Source organism: Melospiza melodia, chromosome 7 (genome assembly GCF_035770615.1).
Source record: "Melospiza melodia melodia isolate bMelMel2 chromosome 7, bMelMel2.pri, whole genome shotgun sequence".
Taxonomy (NCBI): Eukaryota; Metazoa; Chordata; class Aves; order Passeriformes; family Passerellidae; genus Melospiza; species Melospiza melodia.
In genome coordinates, this window is record NC_086200.1 from 30,683,345 (window position 1) to 30,701,464 (window position 18,120).

Sequence of the window (18,120 nt, forward strand, 5' to 3'; positions counted from 1 at the left end):
ATCCTGTGCCCACCCCGTGCCCGCCCCTCTCACACTCCCTGCCCCTCCCAGCCCTGCCCATGCCATGCCCACCCCATGCCCACCCCATGCCCATCCTGTGCCCACCCCTCTCACACTCCCTGCCCCTCCTGGCCCTGCCCACACCATGCCCACCCCATGCCCATCCTGTGCCCACCCCGTGCCCACCCCTCTCACACTCCCTGCCCCTCCCATCCCTGGCAATGCCATGCCCACCCCATGCCCATCCTGTGCCCACCCCGTGCCCGCCCCTCTCACACTCCCTGCCCCTCCCAGCCCTGCCCATGCCATGCCCACCCCATGCCCATCCTGTGCCCACCCCTCTCACACTCCCTGCCCCTCCCAGCCCTGCCCACCCTGTACCCATCCTGTGCCCACCCCGTGCCCGCCCCTCTCACACTCCCTGCCCCTCCCAGCCCTGCCCATGCCATGCCCACCCCATGCCCACCCCATGCCCATCCTGTGCCCACCCCTCTCACACTCCCTGCCCCTCCCAGCCCTGCCCACCCCGTCCGTGCCCCGTGTCTGACCCTGGCAGGCGCCGGTGCGGATGTTGGGGATGAAGCCGCGCCGGCAGGGGTGCGGCTGGGCCGGGCACATCTCGCAGGGGTGGCCCCAGGCGCGGCCGATGGTGGCACAGCACATGGTCTTGGTGCACACGATGCCACTCAGCTGGCCCTGGCACATCTGGTTGTTCACCTGGCTGAAGCACGGCCCCGTGCGGTAATCTGGGCAGGAAGGAGAGAATACCCGGGTTACACCTGGTGTCACCGCGTCGCTCCGCACAGAGGAAAGCAAGGCACAGTTCCTACCAAGAATATTTCTTTCCCGAGAATAATTCTGGGCTTCACATCCTCTGAACCTCAAAGAAAGGCAAAACAATTTTTTTTTCCTTATTTTCTGTGCCTGCGTTTTTGCAAAAGCAGAATGCAATGTGGGGGTTGTTGGTGTTTTGGTTCCTTGGCCTGTCAGGGCCAAGTGTGTAGTCCCACATTTCTCTTCACAGAGAAAAGCAAGGCACAATTCTTCCCAAAAATATTCTTATCTCATTTGCTGTGCCTGTGGTTTTGCCAAAGCAGAATGTAATGTGGGGATGGAACTTGGAGCACCCTGGGATAGTGGAAGGAGCTGGCAGTGGAATTCCATGGGTTTTATGTTCCCTTCCATCCCAAACCAGTCTGGGATTCTGGGATTCCTAAACTTTCAACTCCCAAACATCCCCTGGCAATTTCAGCTTTAAACCCCAGACACTGCATCTTTCCCACTCCCAATTATGATCCTCCCATCCCTTCAACCCCAAGGATTTTTAACCCAATTTTTTGCAGGGTTCTGCCCTCAGGAATGTGGCTTTGCCACTGCCTGGGCTCCCGTGACCCTTGATGAGGGATATTGGCACAGCAGGAATCCGGCAGGAAGTAAAATCCTTCCTGTGGGATTTTCCCTTGAGGTGGTGGCACAGAAATGTTTGATCTGTGGCTGGGGAAAAAAAAAAAAAAAAAAAAAAAACAACAAGAAAACCTTGGAGCACGTCCTGGTCAGGGCAGAAAATTCCCCGTGGAGTGTCTGAGCAGTCAGGTGCTGGTCAGGCAGCCAGAGCTCAGGGAATTTCCAGGCTGGAATCAAGCAGTAATTAGGAACTGCCCTGACCTCAAATCCCTGCTCCTGGGTTAACCCCCAGATGTCCCTGCAGGGAGAGGTTTGGGTTTGATGTGCTTGAAGCAATAAAAATATTTTAGGAGGGGGGGTGAGAGCACTGGGAGCTCCAGGTAATCATGTCCCAAAATCCATGGAAAACACCCAGGAAATCCTGCTGTCTGGGAAAGAATCAATTAGCAAAGAATTCCTCGTTTCCAGCTTAATGCTCCCTCTGGTTTGTGTGCTGGAGCAGTTTTGTGCTGGGAATTAAAGCTGAGGTTGAGAGGAGAAGGATTTGAGAGGGAAAGAAAAGGAATTGTCTGGAAGTTACATCAGTGTGGAGGTGATGGCATCTCCCAGAAAATCCTTTTTTTGGGAATCTGACCAGAAACATGAACCATGTAATGATCCTTTTTTTTTTTTTGACCCAAATTTTACAAGTTCCCATCGCAGTGCAGGGTGGACCCCCCCAAAAAAACCTCAGGTTAATAAATGAAAAACCCCAAAGTGATGCTCTGAACAGAGAGAAAAGTGGCCAAACCTGCACCTCCCACCTCATCTCCTACCTCATCTCCCCCAGGCACTGCAGGAATTCCTGGAGAGGGATAATAAATGCGGGATTGTGAGGAGAACACCCCCTTTTAAACCCATAATTGCCCAAAATAACTTTTCCTATGCAGATGACTCCTCTGGAGGGAATGAAGCCAAGGAAATCTCAGTCTGGAGAGCCCTGGCTGCCTCCCAGCCCCAGCTGGTGCTAATTTTAATGGGCAAATGATTAAATTTTTAATGAGGCACCGATGAAATTTTATGAAGGAAACAGGGACGCTTAGGAGATGTCTGAAGCCTTTCCCAGTCCCTGCATGGGATCTGTGTTCCAGGAATCCTGCTGCAGGTAGCTGTCCTGCAGGAGCTGGGCTTTTTCCTTGGGAAAGCTGAGGGAAAACTGGGATTGCTGTTCCCTCAGCCTCACAAAAGCAGAGCCCAGAGTGGGACCCAGCTCCAGGTAAATCCCATTAAGGGATTGCAGGAAATCCTGAATTTGGGGGGATTTGGGGAACCCCATGAGCTCTGAATCCCTGGCAGTTCCAATGGCAATTCCTACTGCAAGAAATCCTGGATCTGGGGAGGATCCAGATTTGATCAGGAACTTCTGAGAATATTCACAATAAAAAAAAGTTTCCTCCACTCCTGCAACATCCATGGAGCCAGGAGGGTGTCCCTGAGTCAATTCCAGTGGGAATTCGGATCCCCAGAGAGGGGAAAGTGGGAGAATTCCAGGATTTTCTGTGCTACCTAAAGGACAATCCCAGCCACACAAATCCATCGTGGGAGCAGGTCCAGCACGAGGGAAGGGGAAGGGAATGAGGAGCTTTTCTCTGCTCCCACCCTCTGGAATTCCTTCTCTCCAAAACAAACAAACAGAGCTGAGGAAGAGGGGCTTTTTCCTCTGCCAGAACTCCAATCCCCTCTCACAACAAACAATGGAGGCTTTGCCTTGAAAGCTGCAGGACAAAAGGGGCCTGTGGAGCATCCCCAGGGAGGGGATGGAGACACAAATCCTGGGATTGGGCAGGAGGCCACGGCTGGGGCTGAGCCAGAGCCACCAACGGGAGGGACTGGGACTGGGATCAGGGAGAGACAGGGATTGGGATCAGGGAGAGACACTTCTCCAGGTGTTGTCCAGCCTGGATTGATTGTCCATGTTGTTCTTCAGTGTTTTCCAATTGTTTCTGTTGTTCTCCAGGTGTTTTCCAATTGTCCCTGTTCTTCTCCAGGTGTTTTTCAGCCTGGATTGATCGTCCTTGTTGTTCTCCAGGTGTCTTCCAATTGTCCCTGTTGTTCTCCAGGCATTTCCCAGCCTGGATGGATTGTTCCTGTTGTTCTCCAGGTGTTTTCCAATTGTCCCTGTTGTTCTCCAGGCATTTCCCAGCCTGGATGGATTGTTCCTGTTTTTCTCCAGGTGTTTTCCAATTGTCCCTGTTGTTCTCCAGGCATTTCCCAGCCTGGATGGATTGTTCCTGTTTTTCTCCAGGTGTTTTGCAGCCTGAATCAATTGCTTCTGTTCTTCTCCAGTGTTTTCCAGTTGTCCCTGTTGTCCTCCAGGTGTTTCCCAGCCTGGATGGATTGTTCCTGCTCTTCTCCAGTGCTTTCCAATTGTTCCTGTTGTTCTCCAGCTGTTTTTCAGCCCGGATCAATTGTCCCTGTTGTTCTCCAATTGTCCCTGTTGTTCTCCAGGTGTTTCCCAGTTGTCCTGTTGTCCTCCAGGCATTTTCCAGACTGGATCAATTGTTCCTGTTCTCCGGGTGTTTTCTGATTGTTCCTGCTGTTCTCCAGGTGTCCCTGTTGTTCCCCAGGCGTTTCCCAATTGTCCCTGTTGTTTCCCAGTTCTCCCTGTTGTTCCCAGGTGTTTTCTAATTGTCCCTGTTGTTCTCAGGTGTTTTCCAGCCTGGATGGATTGTCTCTCTCGTTCCCCAGGTGTTTCCCAGTTCTCCCTGTTGTTCTCCAGGTATTTTCCAGTTGTCCCTGTTGTTTCCCAGGTGTCTCCCAGCCCGGCCGTGTCTCTCCAGCCCCAGAGCTGCCCCAGCCCCTCCGTGGCAGCCCCAGGTCCCCCCGAGGGGCTCCTTTCCCATGGAATGCTTTCTCCAGCTCGTCATTTCCTCCCTGCACCCAAACACAGCCACATTCCTCCAGTTTAACTGTTTGGACTTGGTGCAGAGAAGAAAAAGCTGGCGGGGGCACTCTCTAAGGCCAGACATTCCAAGTGCTGGAAAAACACATCCAAAGGAAATTGTAGAGGGGGGACTTTTTCTGAGCTTTCCTGTCCTGCTTTTACTGTTTCCTGATGAAGTCTCAGCCCGATGAAACCCGAGAGAGTTTCAGGGAGGCACAAAGGGCACAGGGAAACGTGGAGCTGGTGGGTCCAGAGCAGGAGGGATGGGTGGAAAAAAATCAGAGCAGGGTTTGGGAACGCCTGGGAGAGCCCTCGGGGTCAGGAATTGTCCTGGAGGGGCTGGGGTGGCAATTCCAGAGCTCCAGGCTCTCCCCAAGCACTCAGGTGGAAACCTGGCACTGCTCAGGGTCCCCTTTGAAGAGACCACAGCTCCTGGAGCCCAGGAAAATCTCCTGGATCCCAAGGAAAAGCTCGTGGATCCTAAGGAAAATCTCCCGGGAAAAGCTCCTGGATCCCAAAGAGCTCCTGGATCCCAGGGAAAAGTTCCTGAGAAAATCTCCTGGATCCCAAGGAAAATTCCCTGGATCCAATGGAAAAGTTCCTGGGAAAAGCTCCTGCATTCCAGGGACAGGCTCCACAGGGAAGATTTAATTTTGGCTGGAAAAACAACCCTAAATGAAAAAAACTTCATCCCTGGAGCCCCAAACATCACCTGATGAGTCAAACTCAGTCACTTTTTCCTGCTTGAGGGAGGGTGGAAGCGGAGCCATGACATCAAAATCCTTCATTCTGCTGTAAATCCACGAGCAGCCCCCGGCCCCACCAGCCCCAGCCCTTGTGGGCTGCAGCTTTTCCTGCCACACTGATGTAATGGGAGCTCAGGTTCCACAAAATATCCCCCCAAAGATGTCAGGGAGAGGGAGGAAATGATGCTGGGATGCTGTGAGTGCCTGCTCCAGGGTATTTCCCTCTGGAGGGGGGAATTTCCTGCATGAGGTGTGAGGGGGGTTGTTCTGCTCCCAGCACAAAGCAGCCTCTGACTGGGGCCGCTCTCAGCACTCAGAAATTCACTTTGTTCCAATTTAAAATTCAAATTATTTCTCGTTGCGGCGGCGGAGAAGTAAATTCAAGTAAATCTGGAGCTGCTGGATGGGTTTGGGGTGGGTGAGCTCTTTTTGCCAGGGATGGGGCTCACAGAATCCCAGGATCCTGGGCTTGGGCATCTCCCAGAACAGCCCAGGGTCACCTGGAGCAGGGGACACAGAACCTGGCAGCTCCCAGCAGGGCCCTGCACTTGGCCCTTGGCAATGAACCCCAATTTCCATGACCAGAAGAAGATTTATTGTATTGTAACAGGGACCTCACTCTCTCATCCTCTTCGCCTCTCTCTTTATCCCTCTCTTGTCTCAAGCCTGCTCTCAGCTATTCCAATTTAAAACTCAAATTATTTCTCGTTACAGCAAAGTAAATTCAAGCGAAGCCCTGAAGTAAATCTGGAGCTGGATGGGTTTGGGGTGGGTGAGCTCTTTTTGGCAGGGATGGGGCTCACAGAATGCCAGGATTGTGGGCTTGGGCATCCCCCAGCACAGCCCAGGGTCACCTGGAGAGCAGGGGACACAGAACCTGGAGGGTTTGGAGAATCCAGACAGGGAGAATCTCCTCCAGGGCTCTGCCACCTCCAGGGAATGAAGTTTTCCCTCCTGCTGAGGTGGAATTTTCCTTGTGTCCTGTTTGCGTTTATGCTCCTCACTCATCGCTCCAGCCATCAGCACAGAGAATTCCACGCCTGGCAGAGCCCAGGACACTCCCTGGCCTTGGGAGGAGATTTATCCTTTGTCCCCGTCAGCACAGGGCTTCGGGCTCTGCTCTGAATCCATCGCTCAACCCTTGGGAATGAGGAGCGGAGCCGCAGCAGGGGCTGGAGTCTCCTCTGGGGACCCCCATGACACAAACCCTGCAGCTCTCAGCAGCCCTGGGGATGGAGGTTTCCCCCCAGGAGGGTGAAGCCGCTCCCCAAATCCCAGATTTCCCCTGCAGGGCCAAGCCCAGGCGCTCACCTGGCTGCAAACCCCCCCAGGAACCATTCCCAGCCCGGCTCTGTTTGCCTTGGCAGGGAGGAGCAGTGTGGACACAGCTGCAGGATTTGTTTTGTCTCTCTCGCACAAGTCTGGCTCGGCCAAATCTCCGCAGGCTTTGTGAAAATGCTCCTTTATGCAAAGAATTTTATACAAAACGGCCCCAAAGCCTCCCCTTGCTCAGCCCCTCTCTCCACGCACGTTACACTTGGATTTTCCAGCCTTCTCCAGAAGTTTCCTGCAGGAATTTCCAGCTCTCTGCTCACACCCAGCCAGCGTCTGGGTGGGTTTGGGAATCTCAGGAGAAAAAAATGAGGAGGAGCTCAGGTTTAGGGGTTTGGGGCGGAATCTCCCAGGGTAGAGCACTGAAGAGAGAAATCCTCCTCATTTTCCATAACTAAAGCAATTGGGGAAAGGCGAGAGTTTAAAGACTCTGTAACTGCTGCAGAACAGGAGAATTGTCCAGAAAATTGGGGATGTCCATCCCTGGAAGAGTCCAAGGCCAGGCTGGAGCAGCCTGGGATAGTGGAAGGTGCTCCTGGATGGTTTTAAGCTCCCTTCCAACCCTGAAACTCTTCCCCACTCTCTTTACCCTTCTCTTCTCTCAAGCCTGCTCTGAGCTATTCCAATTTAAAATTCAAATTATTTCTCCTTACGGCGGCGGCAAAGTAAATTCAAGTGAAGCCCTGAAGTAAATCTGGAGCTGGATGGGTTTGGCGTGGGTGAGCTTCTTTTGGCAGGGATGGGGCTCACAGAATCCCAGGATCCTGGGCTTGGACATCACCCAGAACAGCCCAGGGTCACCTGGAGAGCAGGGGACACAGAACCTGGCAGCTCCCAGCAGGGCCCTGCACTTGGCCCTTTGCAATGAACCCCAAATTCCATGACCAGAAGATTATTTATGGTATTGCAATGGGAATATCACTCTCTCATCCTCTTCACCTCTGTCTTTACCTCTCTTTTCTGCTCCGAGCTGTGGCTGGCAGCTCCCAGCAGCGCCCTGCACTTGGCCCTTTACAATGAACCCCAAGTTCCATGACCAGAAGAAGATTTAAGGTACTGTAACAGGAACCTCACTCCCTCATCCTCTTTACTTCTTTTTTCTTGCTCTTTTCTGCTCCGAGCTGCGGCTGGCACCTCCCAGCACGGCCCTGCCCTTGGCCTTTTGCAATAAACCCAAATTTCCACGCCCTGGCTACAGAGATCTCTCCTCCCCATCCATCCCAGCCCATTGTCCCCCGTCCCTGCTCACCTCGCTCGCACTGGGGCCCGGTGAAGCCATACACGCACGCGCAGCGGTTGGGGCCGATGCACCTGCCCCCGTTCTGGCAGCCGTTCTCACACACAGCTGAGAGGGGAAAACAGAGAATTCCATCACTCCTGCCCCTGGAGGGCCCCTCCGTGGCGCTGGGATGTCACCTCCGCAGTGGTCGGAGCGTCAGAGTTTGGAGTTTCAGCTCCGTGTTCCCGCATCCGCAGAGGAATCTGAGATTTTTGGGTTTTTTCCCTTGGGAAAATTGGTCCCTGTTGCTGCCTGAGCCCCCAACCTTCTGCAGAGGCCACACACTCCTCTTGCACTGGGGAGGATTTCCTGCCCTCTGGAATCTCAGCGTTGGGATTGAAGTGGGATGAGAGGATACAGACGGGGAAATGCCCACAGGGAAAGGTGTGAGGAATGGCACAGCTGGAATGGGAGAAGGGGAGGATGGATGGGCAGGGATTTAACCCCAGAGTGCCCAGAGCAAGGAGCCGGGGTCTGAGCAGCACTTGGGTGCTCCCTGACCTAAAATAGTCACTGGCTTAAAATATTCCTGACCCAAGATATTCCTGACTTACTTAAAATATTCCTGACTTAAAGTATTTCTGGCTTAAACTTAGTCGTGCTACCCTGAGCTGAAGCCCTGCACTCACAGCTGGAGCTAAAGGAATTTTCCTGGTTGGAATCACGGATTGATGGGATCTACAGAGCAGGAAGGGCCCCCCAAGGACCCTGCTCTGCCTGGAGCCCCCTCAGTGCCCAGTTCCAGCTCTGAGCCCAGGCTGGGATGGGGCCAGGGGGTGCAGGACTGGGCTGGATGGGGCCAGGGGGATGCAGGGTTGGATTGGGATGGGGCCAGGGGTACAGGATGGGGCCAGGGGGATGCAGGACTGGATTGGGATGGGGCCAGGGGGATGCAGGGTTGGATTGGGATGGGCCCAGGGGATGCAGGACTGGATTGGGATGGGACCAGGGGATGCAGGACTGGATTGGGATGGGGTCAGGGGGTGCAGGACTGGATTGGGATGGGACCAGGGGATGCAGGATGGGCCCAGGGCATGCAGGACTGGGTTGGGATGGGGCCAGGGGATGCAGGACTGGACTGGGATGGGGCCAGGGGGATGCAGGACTGGACTGGGATGGGGCCAGGGGATGCAGGACTGGATTGGGATGGGCCCAGGGGATGCAGGACTGGACTGGGATGGGGCCAGGGCTGCAGCGTTCCCCAGCCTGCCGGGATGTCCTGCCAGGGGAGCAGAGCAGGATGGAGCTGGGAGCTGCACGTAGTGAGGGCTGCACGTCCCAGCCCGGCCTGGGCTGCTGCTCCTGAGAATTTTCCCAAGCTTTTGCTGCTCAGGATGAAATTTCCCATCTGGAGCCTCTGCCTCTGGCTGAACTCTCGGGGAAGTTTCAGCAGCGAGGGATCAGAGGGAGCTGAGGGGGAGTTTGGGGAGAATTGGGGATTTTGTCTTTAAAAATCCTCAGTGGGAGTGACTCCCACGTGGATACAGGGATTTGGAATTTGGAAAGTTCTAAATTATCTAATTGAGAAGAGATTCTTTCTAAGATACGGTGCTTATTTGCTAACTAAAGGCTTCTTAAAATGTATTACACGGTAAATATATATATAATATTATATAATGTATATCTATATAATATATAAATATATATAATTTATAAATTATATAATTTTATAATAATAATTGTAACATACTAAATATAATTATATAACAATAATATAGTAAGAGAATATATAATTATAGAGATGTATAACTGTATATATAATGTATAGGTGTATATTATATATAATATATTATGCATATATTATATAATATATAATAGTATTATCTAATTATATATACTATATGAGATATATTATGAATATACTATACATTAAATTCTATATTATTAATATGTCATATAGTAGAAGATATAACATATCTATATATTATCTCTATAATATATTCTATACTATCTATATATTACATACAGATAATATAGTATATACAATACTATCCATATCTATTATCTATATATTATAATAGACTGAAAAATCTACATTCTACTAATATATTACACATTATACTGGGAAATCAATTAATCCATTAATGATGTCTAAAATCTGTATTTTGATTCAGAGCTGTGCTGGTCACGAGAGAGGGCTGAGATTCCGAGGGAAGGAGAACACGGTGCTGATGTTGGAGTGTCCTGGGTGCCCTTCCCTATTCCCAATCCCATCCCCAATCCCAATCCCAATCCCAATCACATTCCCAATCACATTCCCACCCCAATCCCAGTCCCACACTCACGCTGCCCACAGTAGGTGCTCATGAATCCCTCGGGACCCAATCCCAATCCCATTCCCATTCCCATCCCTGTCCCCATTCCCACACTCACGCTGCCTGCAGTAGGTGCCCGTGAATCCCTTCTGGCACAGGCAGGACCCATTCCCAATCCCATTCCCATTTCCAATCCCAATCCCAATCCCATTCCCACACTCACGCTGCCCGCAGTAGGTGCCCGTGAATCCCTTCTGGCACAGGCAGGACCTGTTCCCAATCCCAATCCCAATCCCAATCCCATTCCCACACTCACGCTGCCCGCAGTAGGTGCCCATGAATCCCTCAGGACCCATTTCCAATCCCATTCCCAATCCCATTCCCATACTCACGCTGCCCGCAGTAGGTGCCCGTGAATCCCTTCTGGCACAGGCAGGACCTGTTCCCAATCCCATTCCCATTCCCAATCCCAATCCCAATCCCATTCCCACACTCACGCTGCCCGCAGTAGGTGCCCGTGAATCCCTTCTGGCACAGGCAGGACCTGTTCCCAATCCCAATCCCAATCCCAATCCCAATCCCATCCCATTCCCACCCCAATCCCATTCCCACACTCACGCTGCCCACAGTAGGTGCCCGTGAATCCCTTCTGGCACAGGCAGGACCTGTTCCCAATCCCAATCCCAATCCCAATCCCAATCCCAGTCCCACACTCACGCTGCCCGCAGTAGGTGCCCGTGAATCCCTTCTGGCACAGGCAGGACCCATTTCCAATCCCATTCCCATCCCATTCCCAATCCCAATCCCATTCCCATCCCCATTCCCATCCCTGTCCCCAATCCTGTCCCCACACTCACGCTGCCCACAGTAGGTGCCCGTGAATCCCTTCTGGCACAGGCAGGACTCCTCGGAGCAGCTGCCCCCGTTCATGCAGCGCACGCTGCAGCTCTGCACTGGGGACAGGACGGGGACAGGGTCACCCTGGGAATCCCTTCAGGGACAGGGGACACTGCCCTGGGCTGGGAGGGGCTCCCCGGGTCAGGGATCCAGCTCCCGACTCCAGACGCCCCAACAATCCCATCCCAGAGGGTTTTCCAAAGGCTCCTGGAGCTGTGGCAGGTTGGGGATGCCACATTCCCTGAGCTCCATCCCAACCTTTTGGTTTCCCCACAAACCAAAGCCATCCATCCTTTTACTTCCTTAAGGAATCCACCCCAACCAAAGCTTTCCCAGCTCTGTCCTTCCTGCAAACGAGGCCGTGGATGATTCCCTTGTTTTTGACACAACCCTGTCATAATGTTTTCTGTCAGGATTTTACACTTGGCCAATATTTTCCCACCCTTTTTTATCTCTGTTTTCCATTATTGCTCCATTTTCAATCCTTTTCACACTTTGGGCTGTCTAATCTTCCAAATTCCTCCCTCCCAAAGCCCTCTGAGGAGTTTGGGGGGATGGAATTTCCTTGGTGGAGGAAAATCATCAACTTTAAGATATTTCTCCTGCTTTTGCAAACAGAACGTGGCCTCCTTGACAAGATCCAGTTACTGGGAGAGGTTTTTTTTTTAAAAGGAATTTGGAAAGAAAAGCACGAATCCTCCATTCTTCCATGTGAGAGCTCAGCTTTCCCACAGGATTATGACCCACTGGATGTGACTGAGGCACTGCAGGAAAACAATAGCAATAAATAAATTGGGAAGAGTTTTATCCTAGCTGTGGACACCGAGTGTTGGCTTTAACTGTTTCCTCACTGCCTGGTGAAGGAATTTGGGATTTAAGCAGCCCAAAGAGGGATTTAGGTGTGTTGGAGGAAATAATGTGAAAAGTGGATTTCACACAAAAAAACACCACAAATCATGTGAAGAGTGGATTTCACACAAAAACCCCACAGCTCTGGGGGAGGAGGGGATGGAATCTGGCAGCTCCCAGTGGATTTATGGCATGGAGGCTCCTCCAACCCCAATTCCAGGCTGGGAAGAGCTGGGGCCAAGCTCCTGCCAACTTTGGCCTCTGCTGGACCCCCCTGGGCATCTGGAATGCAGAAGAACATCTTCCAACCAGGAATTGCAAGGCTTTGGCAGGATTTGCCAGGGTGGCAGAGGCCAAAGTTGTAGGAAAAAGGAGGATGACAGAAAAAGGAGGATGACAGAAAAAGGAGAGATGACAGAAAAAGGAGAGATGACAGGAAAAGGAGGAATGACAGGGAAAAGGAGGGATGACAGCTCATCCTCATTAACTTTTCCCATTATTGAATTGGATTTGTCCTACAAATTATTGGAAGGGATCAGTGGCTCTGCCAGGGATCAGCTGTGGGGTTTTTGTCTCTACTCACTCACTACTCCACCTAAACACCCTTCAGAGCACTCCTAAACCATCCTTACTCTCTGGAGTAGGACACCAAGCAGGAAACTCCGCTCTTTGTTGTTCCAGAGGAGGCAGGGTGGCTTTCCCTGCCTCTGGAATGCACAATTTGTCTGTTTTTGCAGAGAAATCCAGCCCCCCAACAGCGAACTGCAGATTGCAGAGGAGGCCTCCCCTGTCCCGGGAATGCCAGGGCCGTGCCCGGATGGATGCAGGGCTCCCAGGGCTCCAGGCATTCCTGGAATTCCTCCCTGATTGCTCCCACATGGACCCAGCCTCCAGCACCTTCCCCTCCCCAAGGGCTGCAGGCTGCGGGGATCTGGAGCAAATCCCAGAAATTTCCTTCTCCCAAACACCCCCTGACTGAGCCTTTGAGGGGTCTCTTTTATCTCTGCAGCTGGGCACTGATGGGAAATCAATCTTTGAGATGTCCCTCTCCATCTGAGACCTTAAAAGGCTCCAAAATCCCATTTATTTCTGCAGGGAAAGCACCCCAAAGCACAGAATACATCGTGAAAGGTGGAATATTGGGTGGGCTCTGCCCAGGTCAGGGTGGGGCTGCAGGGATTGGATTCCTTTGCCCTCTGGCAGGGCAGGGAATGAGGATGGGCAGGAGAATTCCCTCACCTCCAGCTGAGCCACAGTTGGGGGAGAGCTGTCCATTGGAGCAGGTGCACATGTTGGGCCGGGAGCAGAATCCGTCCCCACAGGAATTCCTGCAGATTGCTGGGGGCACACAGGGACATGGATCACACCCTGGCAATGCCCAGAGCTGGTTCTGCCCCTGGGACCATCCCTTGGCAATTCCCAGAGCTGTTTTTGGCCCTGGATTCATCCCTCAGGTGAGGAATCACCCAAGGAGGGGCTGGGGCACCTCCCACAGCAGGAGTGGGAAATGAAATGAAATCCAATCCCACTCCATCCCATCTTTATCCCACAGAAATGCAGGACATCACCAATTCATGGATTCTCCAGCTCAGACAGGAAGGAAAACTCCCAGTCCAGGTGAGATTTACCTCAATCACCCTCCCAATCCAGGTGAGATTTATCTGAATCATTCTCCCAATTCCCAATCCAGGTGAGATTTACCTCAATCACCCTCCCAACTCCCAATCCAGGTGAGATTTATCTGAATCATTCTCCCAATTCCCAATCCAGGTGAGATTGATCTCCATCATCCTCTCAATTCCCAATCCAGGTGAGATTTACCTCAATCACCCTCCAAACTCCCAATCCAGGTGAGATTTACCTCAATCACCCTCCAAACTCCCAATTCAGGTGACATTTATCTCAATCACCCTCCCAACTCCCAATCCAAATGAGATTTACCTCAATCACCCTCCCCGTGGCCCCTTAAAATACAAATTCCTGCTGGGGAACACCTCTGGTGACACCAGGTTTGCAGTGTCCCCATCAATTAATGGAATCATTAATTCCATTAATCATCAATCATTTCCTCAGGAGCCCCCTGTCCCACAGCACTGCCAGGGGACACTCGAGTGACGCTCGAGGAGAGGATTAAAATCTGAATTCAGTAACTGGGACCAACTGGGTTTAACTGGGACTGGCAGAGCTGGGAATTCCCAGGAGTTGGGGGCTCCTTGCCCAGGGCTGGGAGCAGGGAAATCCACCTGGGTCAGGTGGATCAGGAGGCTGAAATGGAGGCAGGGACAGGGGGATACTCACGGACAATGCACTGGTTCCCTCCAGGCAGAGTTTTCCAGCCAGGACAGCAGTAGGAGTGGAACCTCGAGCCGCAGACGTTCGGGCTGAAAATCAAACACAGTTTGGGGTTTTTCGGTGGCTTTTGGATAAATCCAGGCTCGGCAGGAAGAGCTCCCTGTGGGACGTTTCCCTCCGTTCCCTCCTGTTTGTAATTTTGGGATGTTTTGGTCAAAATCAGTGGAGGAGGAGGAGGATGAGACATCAGTCCCATGGACTGAGGGAGAAGGGATGGATAAAGTGGATTCATCCAATGGGATGGATAAAGTGGAGTATTTTTAATTAGGGGACAGACTCAACCTCTTTCCCAAAGGGATTTCACCCCAGGATTTCATGCGGGGAGATGGAGGTTGAAACCCAAAAATGCCAATTGTTCCTCCCAAAGTGAACCTTGCTGAGCATCTGCTAAAAATTAGCAGAGTTTCAAAATAAACCATGGGGAGAACCCACTCTGGACGGGCTGGGATTGACGATGGCCCAGCAATGACCCAGGGGGAGAAGGGAATGAGATCCCGAGGCAAAAACGCCAGAAGGACAACGCTGGTCTGTGAGGGGAAAAAAAATATCACCTTCAGCAAACTTGGGATAAAATTAGAGTTATCAGCAGCTTGCTCAGAGCTGGGATCCCTCGGTTCCATCAGAAAGGTCAGGATAAAAGGGATGTCTTAAAATCGTGGAATTACAGAATGGTTTGGGATGGAAGGACCTGAAAACTCCTGGAATTCCAGCCCTGCCAGGGAGAGGGACCCTTCCACTGTCCCAGGCTGCTCCAAGCCCACCCAACCTGGCCTTGGACACTGCCAGGGATGAGGATATCATTTAAAAAAATTAAAATAAATTTAAAATAAAATTTTAAATTAAATTTTAAAATTAAATTTAAAATTAAATTTAAAATCCAAAAGGTTTTTTTCCCTCTCAGCTCTGCCTCCTTGGGGCTCTTCCCAGAGCTGGCAAAGCCCTGGAGCGTTTTTTGTTTTTTCCATGGCTGGCTCGTCCCTTCTCACCTTCCGTGCCTCTAAAAGGGCTCATTAGCTAATGAGAATTATGCAAATGAGGGGAATGTGACCCGAAGAAGGAAGGACAGAGGGAAAACAAACGCTCGGCATCGCCTTTGTGCTCCTTAAACAAACGCCGGGATTAGCGATTAACAGGGAGGGAGCAGCGGGAATTTCAGTGTGGGGGGAAAAGAGGCAAAAAAGAGGGAAAACGGGGAAAAAAGAGGAAAATATATGAATAAAAGAGGAAAAAAGAGGAAAAAGGAAAAAGAGGGGGGGAAAAAAAAGAAAAAGGAGGAAAAGGAGAGGGGAAAAAAAGAAGAAAAAAGAGGGAGGAAGAGGAAAAGGAGAGGGGGAAAAATAGAAAAAAGGGGAGGGAAAAAAAGAGGGGAAAAGAGGAAAATATATGAATAAAAGAGGAAAAGGAGAGGGAAAAAAATTAGGAAAAAAGAGGGAAAAAGAGAGGAAGAAAAAGAGGAGAAAAAAGAGAAAAAGCCCTCTGGAACAGAGCCCTGGGCTGGGAAATGCTGGATGGGAACCCCATCAGCCAATTCCCAACTTTTTCACCTTTTTTTAAAAAAATTACCATTGACTCCAGGTTTTCCCAACCTTCCTTTTGCTTCACCAGTGGCAATTTACCTAATCCCAGGTTAACGAGGATTTCCAGTGCCAAAAGAAGGGGCGTCTGTTTTCCATGGAAAAGCTTCTTTAAGGAAGAGATGGGAAAATTGTTTTGGGGGATTATTTCTGACCCCCCTCCCCGGCAGCCTTTTTCTCATTGTGAAACTCGGACGGAATGGATGTGGATGACTTCAGCCTGTGGTTTTCCAGGGACAATGAACGATCTCACCTCTCCAATCCGGACGTTTTTCCCCCCCCAATTCAGGATTTCGCTCCGCGCCCGGATTTTTGCTGCGCCCTTGGGATCGGCCCTGACAATGGCTGGGGACAGCTCTGGAGCCCCCCTGGCCTCGCTGGCATCGCAGGGGACGATCTCTGGTGCCAGCGATGCCAGGGTGGGTTTGGGAATGCAGCTCATTTTCCACCCCGAGGGATTTGGGATTGTGTCAGAGCAGATCCCAAACAAAGCTTTGGGGTCCCGGGTGGGCTTGTGTCCCCCTCTGCACTGACCAGGAAATGCTGACGGGGTTTATTTCAGTGAATTCCCACTTTGAGGAGTCCTCTGCTCATTCCCCCAGGCCTGGTTGTGTTTGATGAGGAATTTGCAGCGGAAAAATTCCAGAATTCCCCCCTGGGAAAATCAGACCCGCCCCTGTTCAATGGGACAAGGTGCTGCAAATTCCTCCCACCTGGAACCCATCCCTGCTTCTCCAAAGCAGCTCCTGAGGGCTTTAGGAACGGGCTCAAGCCCCGACAATTCCAATTATTCTTGGTTCCAAGAGCTGGTGTTCAGAGGTGAGAGGTGCTGAATGTCTGCACCACAAGGGAAAGCCACAAAGCTCAGAACTTCCAGCAGAAATCTGGGTGTGTGACACTGCCAGCGCAGAAATATTCCAAACTCAGCACGTAGAAACACGGGATCATAAAATCCCAGACTGGTTTGGGCTGGAAGGGCCTTAAATAATAATAATAAAAAATAAACCTCATCCAAACCCAGGGCAGGGACATTTCCCACTGTCCCAGGGTGCTCCAACCCAGCCTTGGGCCCTTCCAGGGATGGAGCAGCCACAGCTGCCCTGGGAATTCTGCTCCAGGGCCTCACCTCTGGGAGGTGGAATTAATATTTTTAATATTTTTAATTATTCTTACTCGGTTTCATCAAAGGGATGAAGGAAAGCAGAAGGAAAGTCGTGCAAAGGCTGTGCAGGGGTTGGGTTGCAGTTGCTCTGGGTTCAAGCCAAATAATCCTGATTATTTTCTATTTTATGTTTTTATGTTATTAAAATCTTGTTAAACACCTTTGCTTTGTCCATAAGAGCATTTTTCCCCCTTTATTGGGTTCTTCCCACATCTCCTCTGAGTGATGGCAGGAAAATCTCCCTCCTTGGTGCATGTTTAATTCAACCCCCACAGACCAGCAAGGAACCTTTCCCTTTGAAAAAAAAAGACTAAAAATCCAACAGATTTCCAGGAACTACTTCACACTTTCATTTGGAACGTGGCACTACCAACCCTTCCATTTCATTATTTTTTTTTCCCCTCTCCCTCCTTAAACTCCGAAATAAATCACAACTTCAAATGCAGCCCTTAAAAACCTCCAGACAAAACCCACACAACCCCTGGCTCCCCCGCCAGATATCCCTCTGCCATTCCAATATCCTCCCTGCCAAAAACAAGAGGAGCCCAGCCACGGCCGGGAGGGCCAAGATCAACCATTTCACAACATAAATCAGGGCCCAGAGGAGAGGCGAGGAACAAAAGCCTCGAGTCAGAGGTTTCCAAGCGCTGCCTTCACGTTGGTGCTGGTGTTGTTCGTAGTATCCCGGCCCTGGCACGGGGAAGGGACGAGGCTGGGACGTGGAGCTGGGAGCAGGAATGTGCTCCAGAGCTGCCTGGATCACGGGGGCAGGACTGCAGCTGCACCTTTCCTCGGGGAAATCTGGGGCTCTTCTTGGTAATTTGGGTTTTTCCACCTCCGCAGTGAGGGGTTCTGGCCTCCTGAAACCCAGGACTGAGTTTAAAATTGGGAAATTTCAGCTTCTGGTGGCTCTCAGGAGCACCTTGGCTCAGAGAATCAGGGAATTGTTGAGGCTGGAAAAGACTCTGAGGTGCTCACCATGTCCCCAGGTGCCACCTCCGCGTGGCTTTGAAACCTTTTCATCCCTAAAATCCTGGTGGAACCGCGGGGTCGGGGATGGACTGGGGTGCAAATCCTGCTGGAAACCCCCTGTGCCCCTCTCTGGGGACGCTCAGAGGTGCTGGAGCTCCATCCTTGGCCTTCAGCATCACCCCAGAGTCAGCTCCAGGCCCGTTTGTGTCCCCTGGCCCCAAATCCCAACCCTGGATTTCCCTCTCCATTGCATCCAAGCTCAAGGAGGTTCTGGAGAACCCCTGAGCTCCTGTTCTTCATCTCCAGAACTTCCCTGTCCATCCACCAATGGAAAATCCAAGCTCAGGGAGGTTTTGGAGAACCTCTGAGCTCCTG

The 18,120-nt window shown here is 51.4% G+C and overlaps 1 protein-coding gene across 1 annotated transcript in view; it reads right to left on the reverse strand.

The window, feature by feature from the left end:
- Positions 1-18,120, reverse strand: part of LOC134420563 (fibrillin-2-like) — a 69,239-nt gene that overhangs the window by 47,780 nt on the left and 3,339 nt on the right. Inside the window, exons 2-6 of the mRNA XM_063160719.1 lie at positions 13,984-14,066; positions 12,925-13,023; positions 10,797-10,892; positions 7,655-7,750; positions 549-746 (exon numbers count right to left, since the gene is read on the reverse strand). Coding sequence (XP_063016789.1) covers positions 549-746; positions 7,655-7,750; positions 10,797-10,892; positions 12,925-13,023; positions 13,984-14,066 — 572 coding nt within the window. The remainder of the gene's footprint in view (positions 1-548; positions 747-7,654; positions 7,751-10,796; positions 10,893-12,924; positions 13,024-13,983; positions 14,067-18,120) is intronic.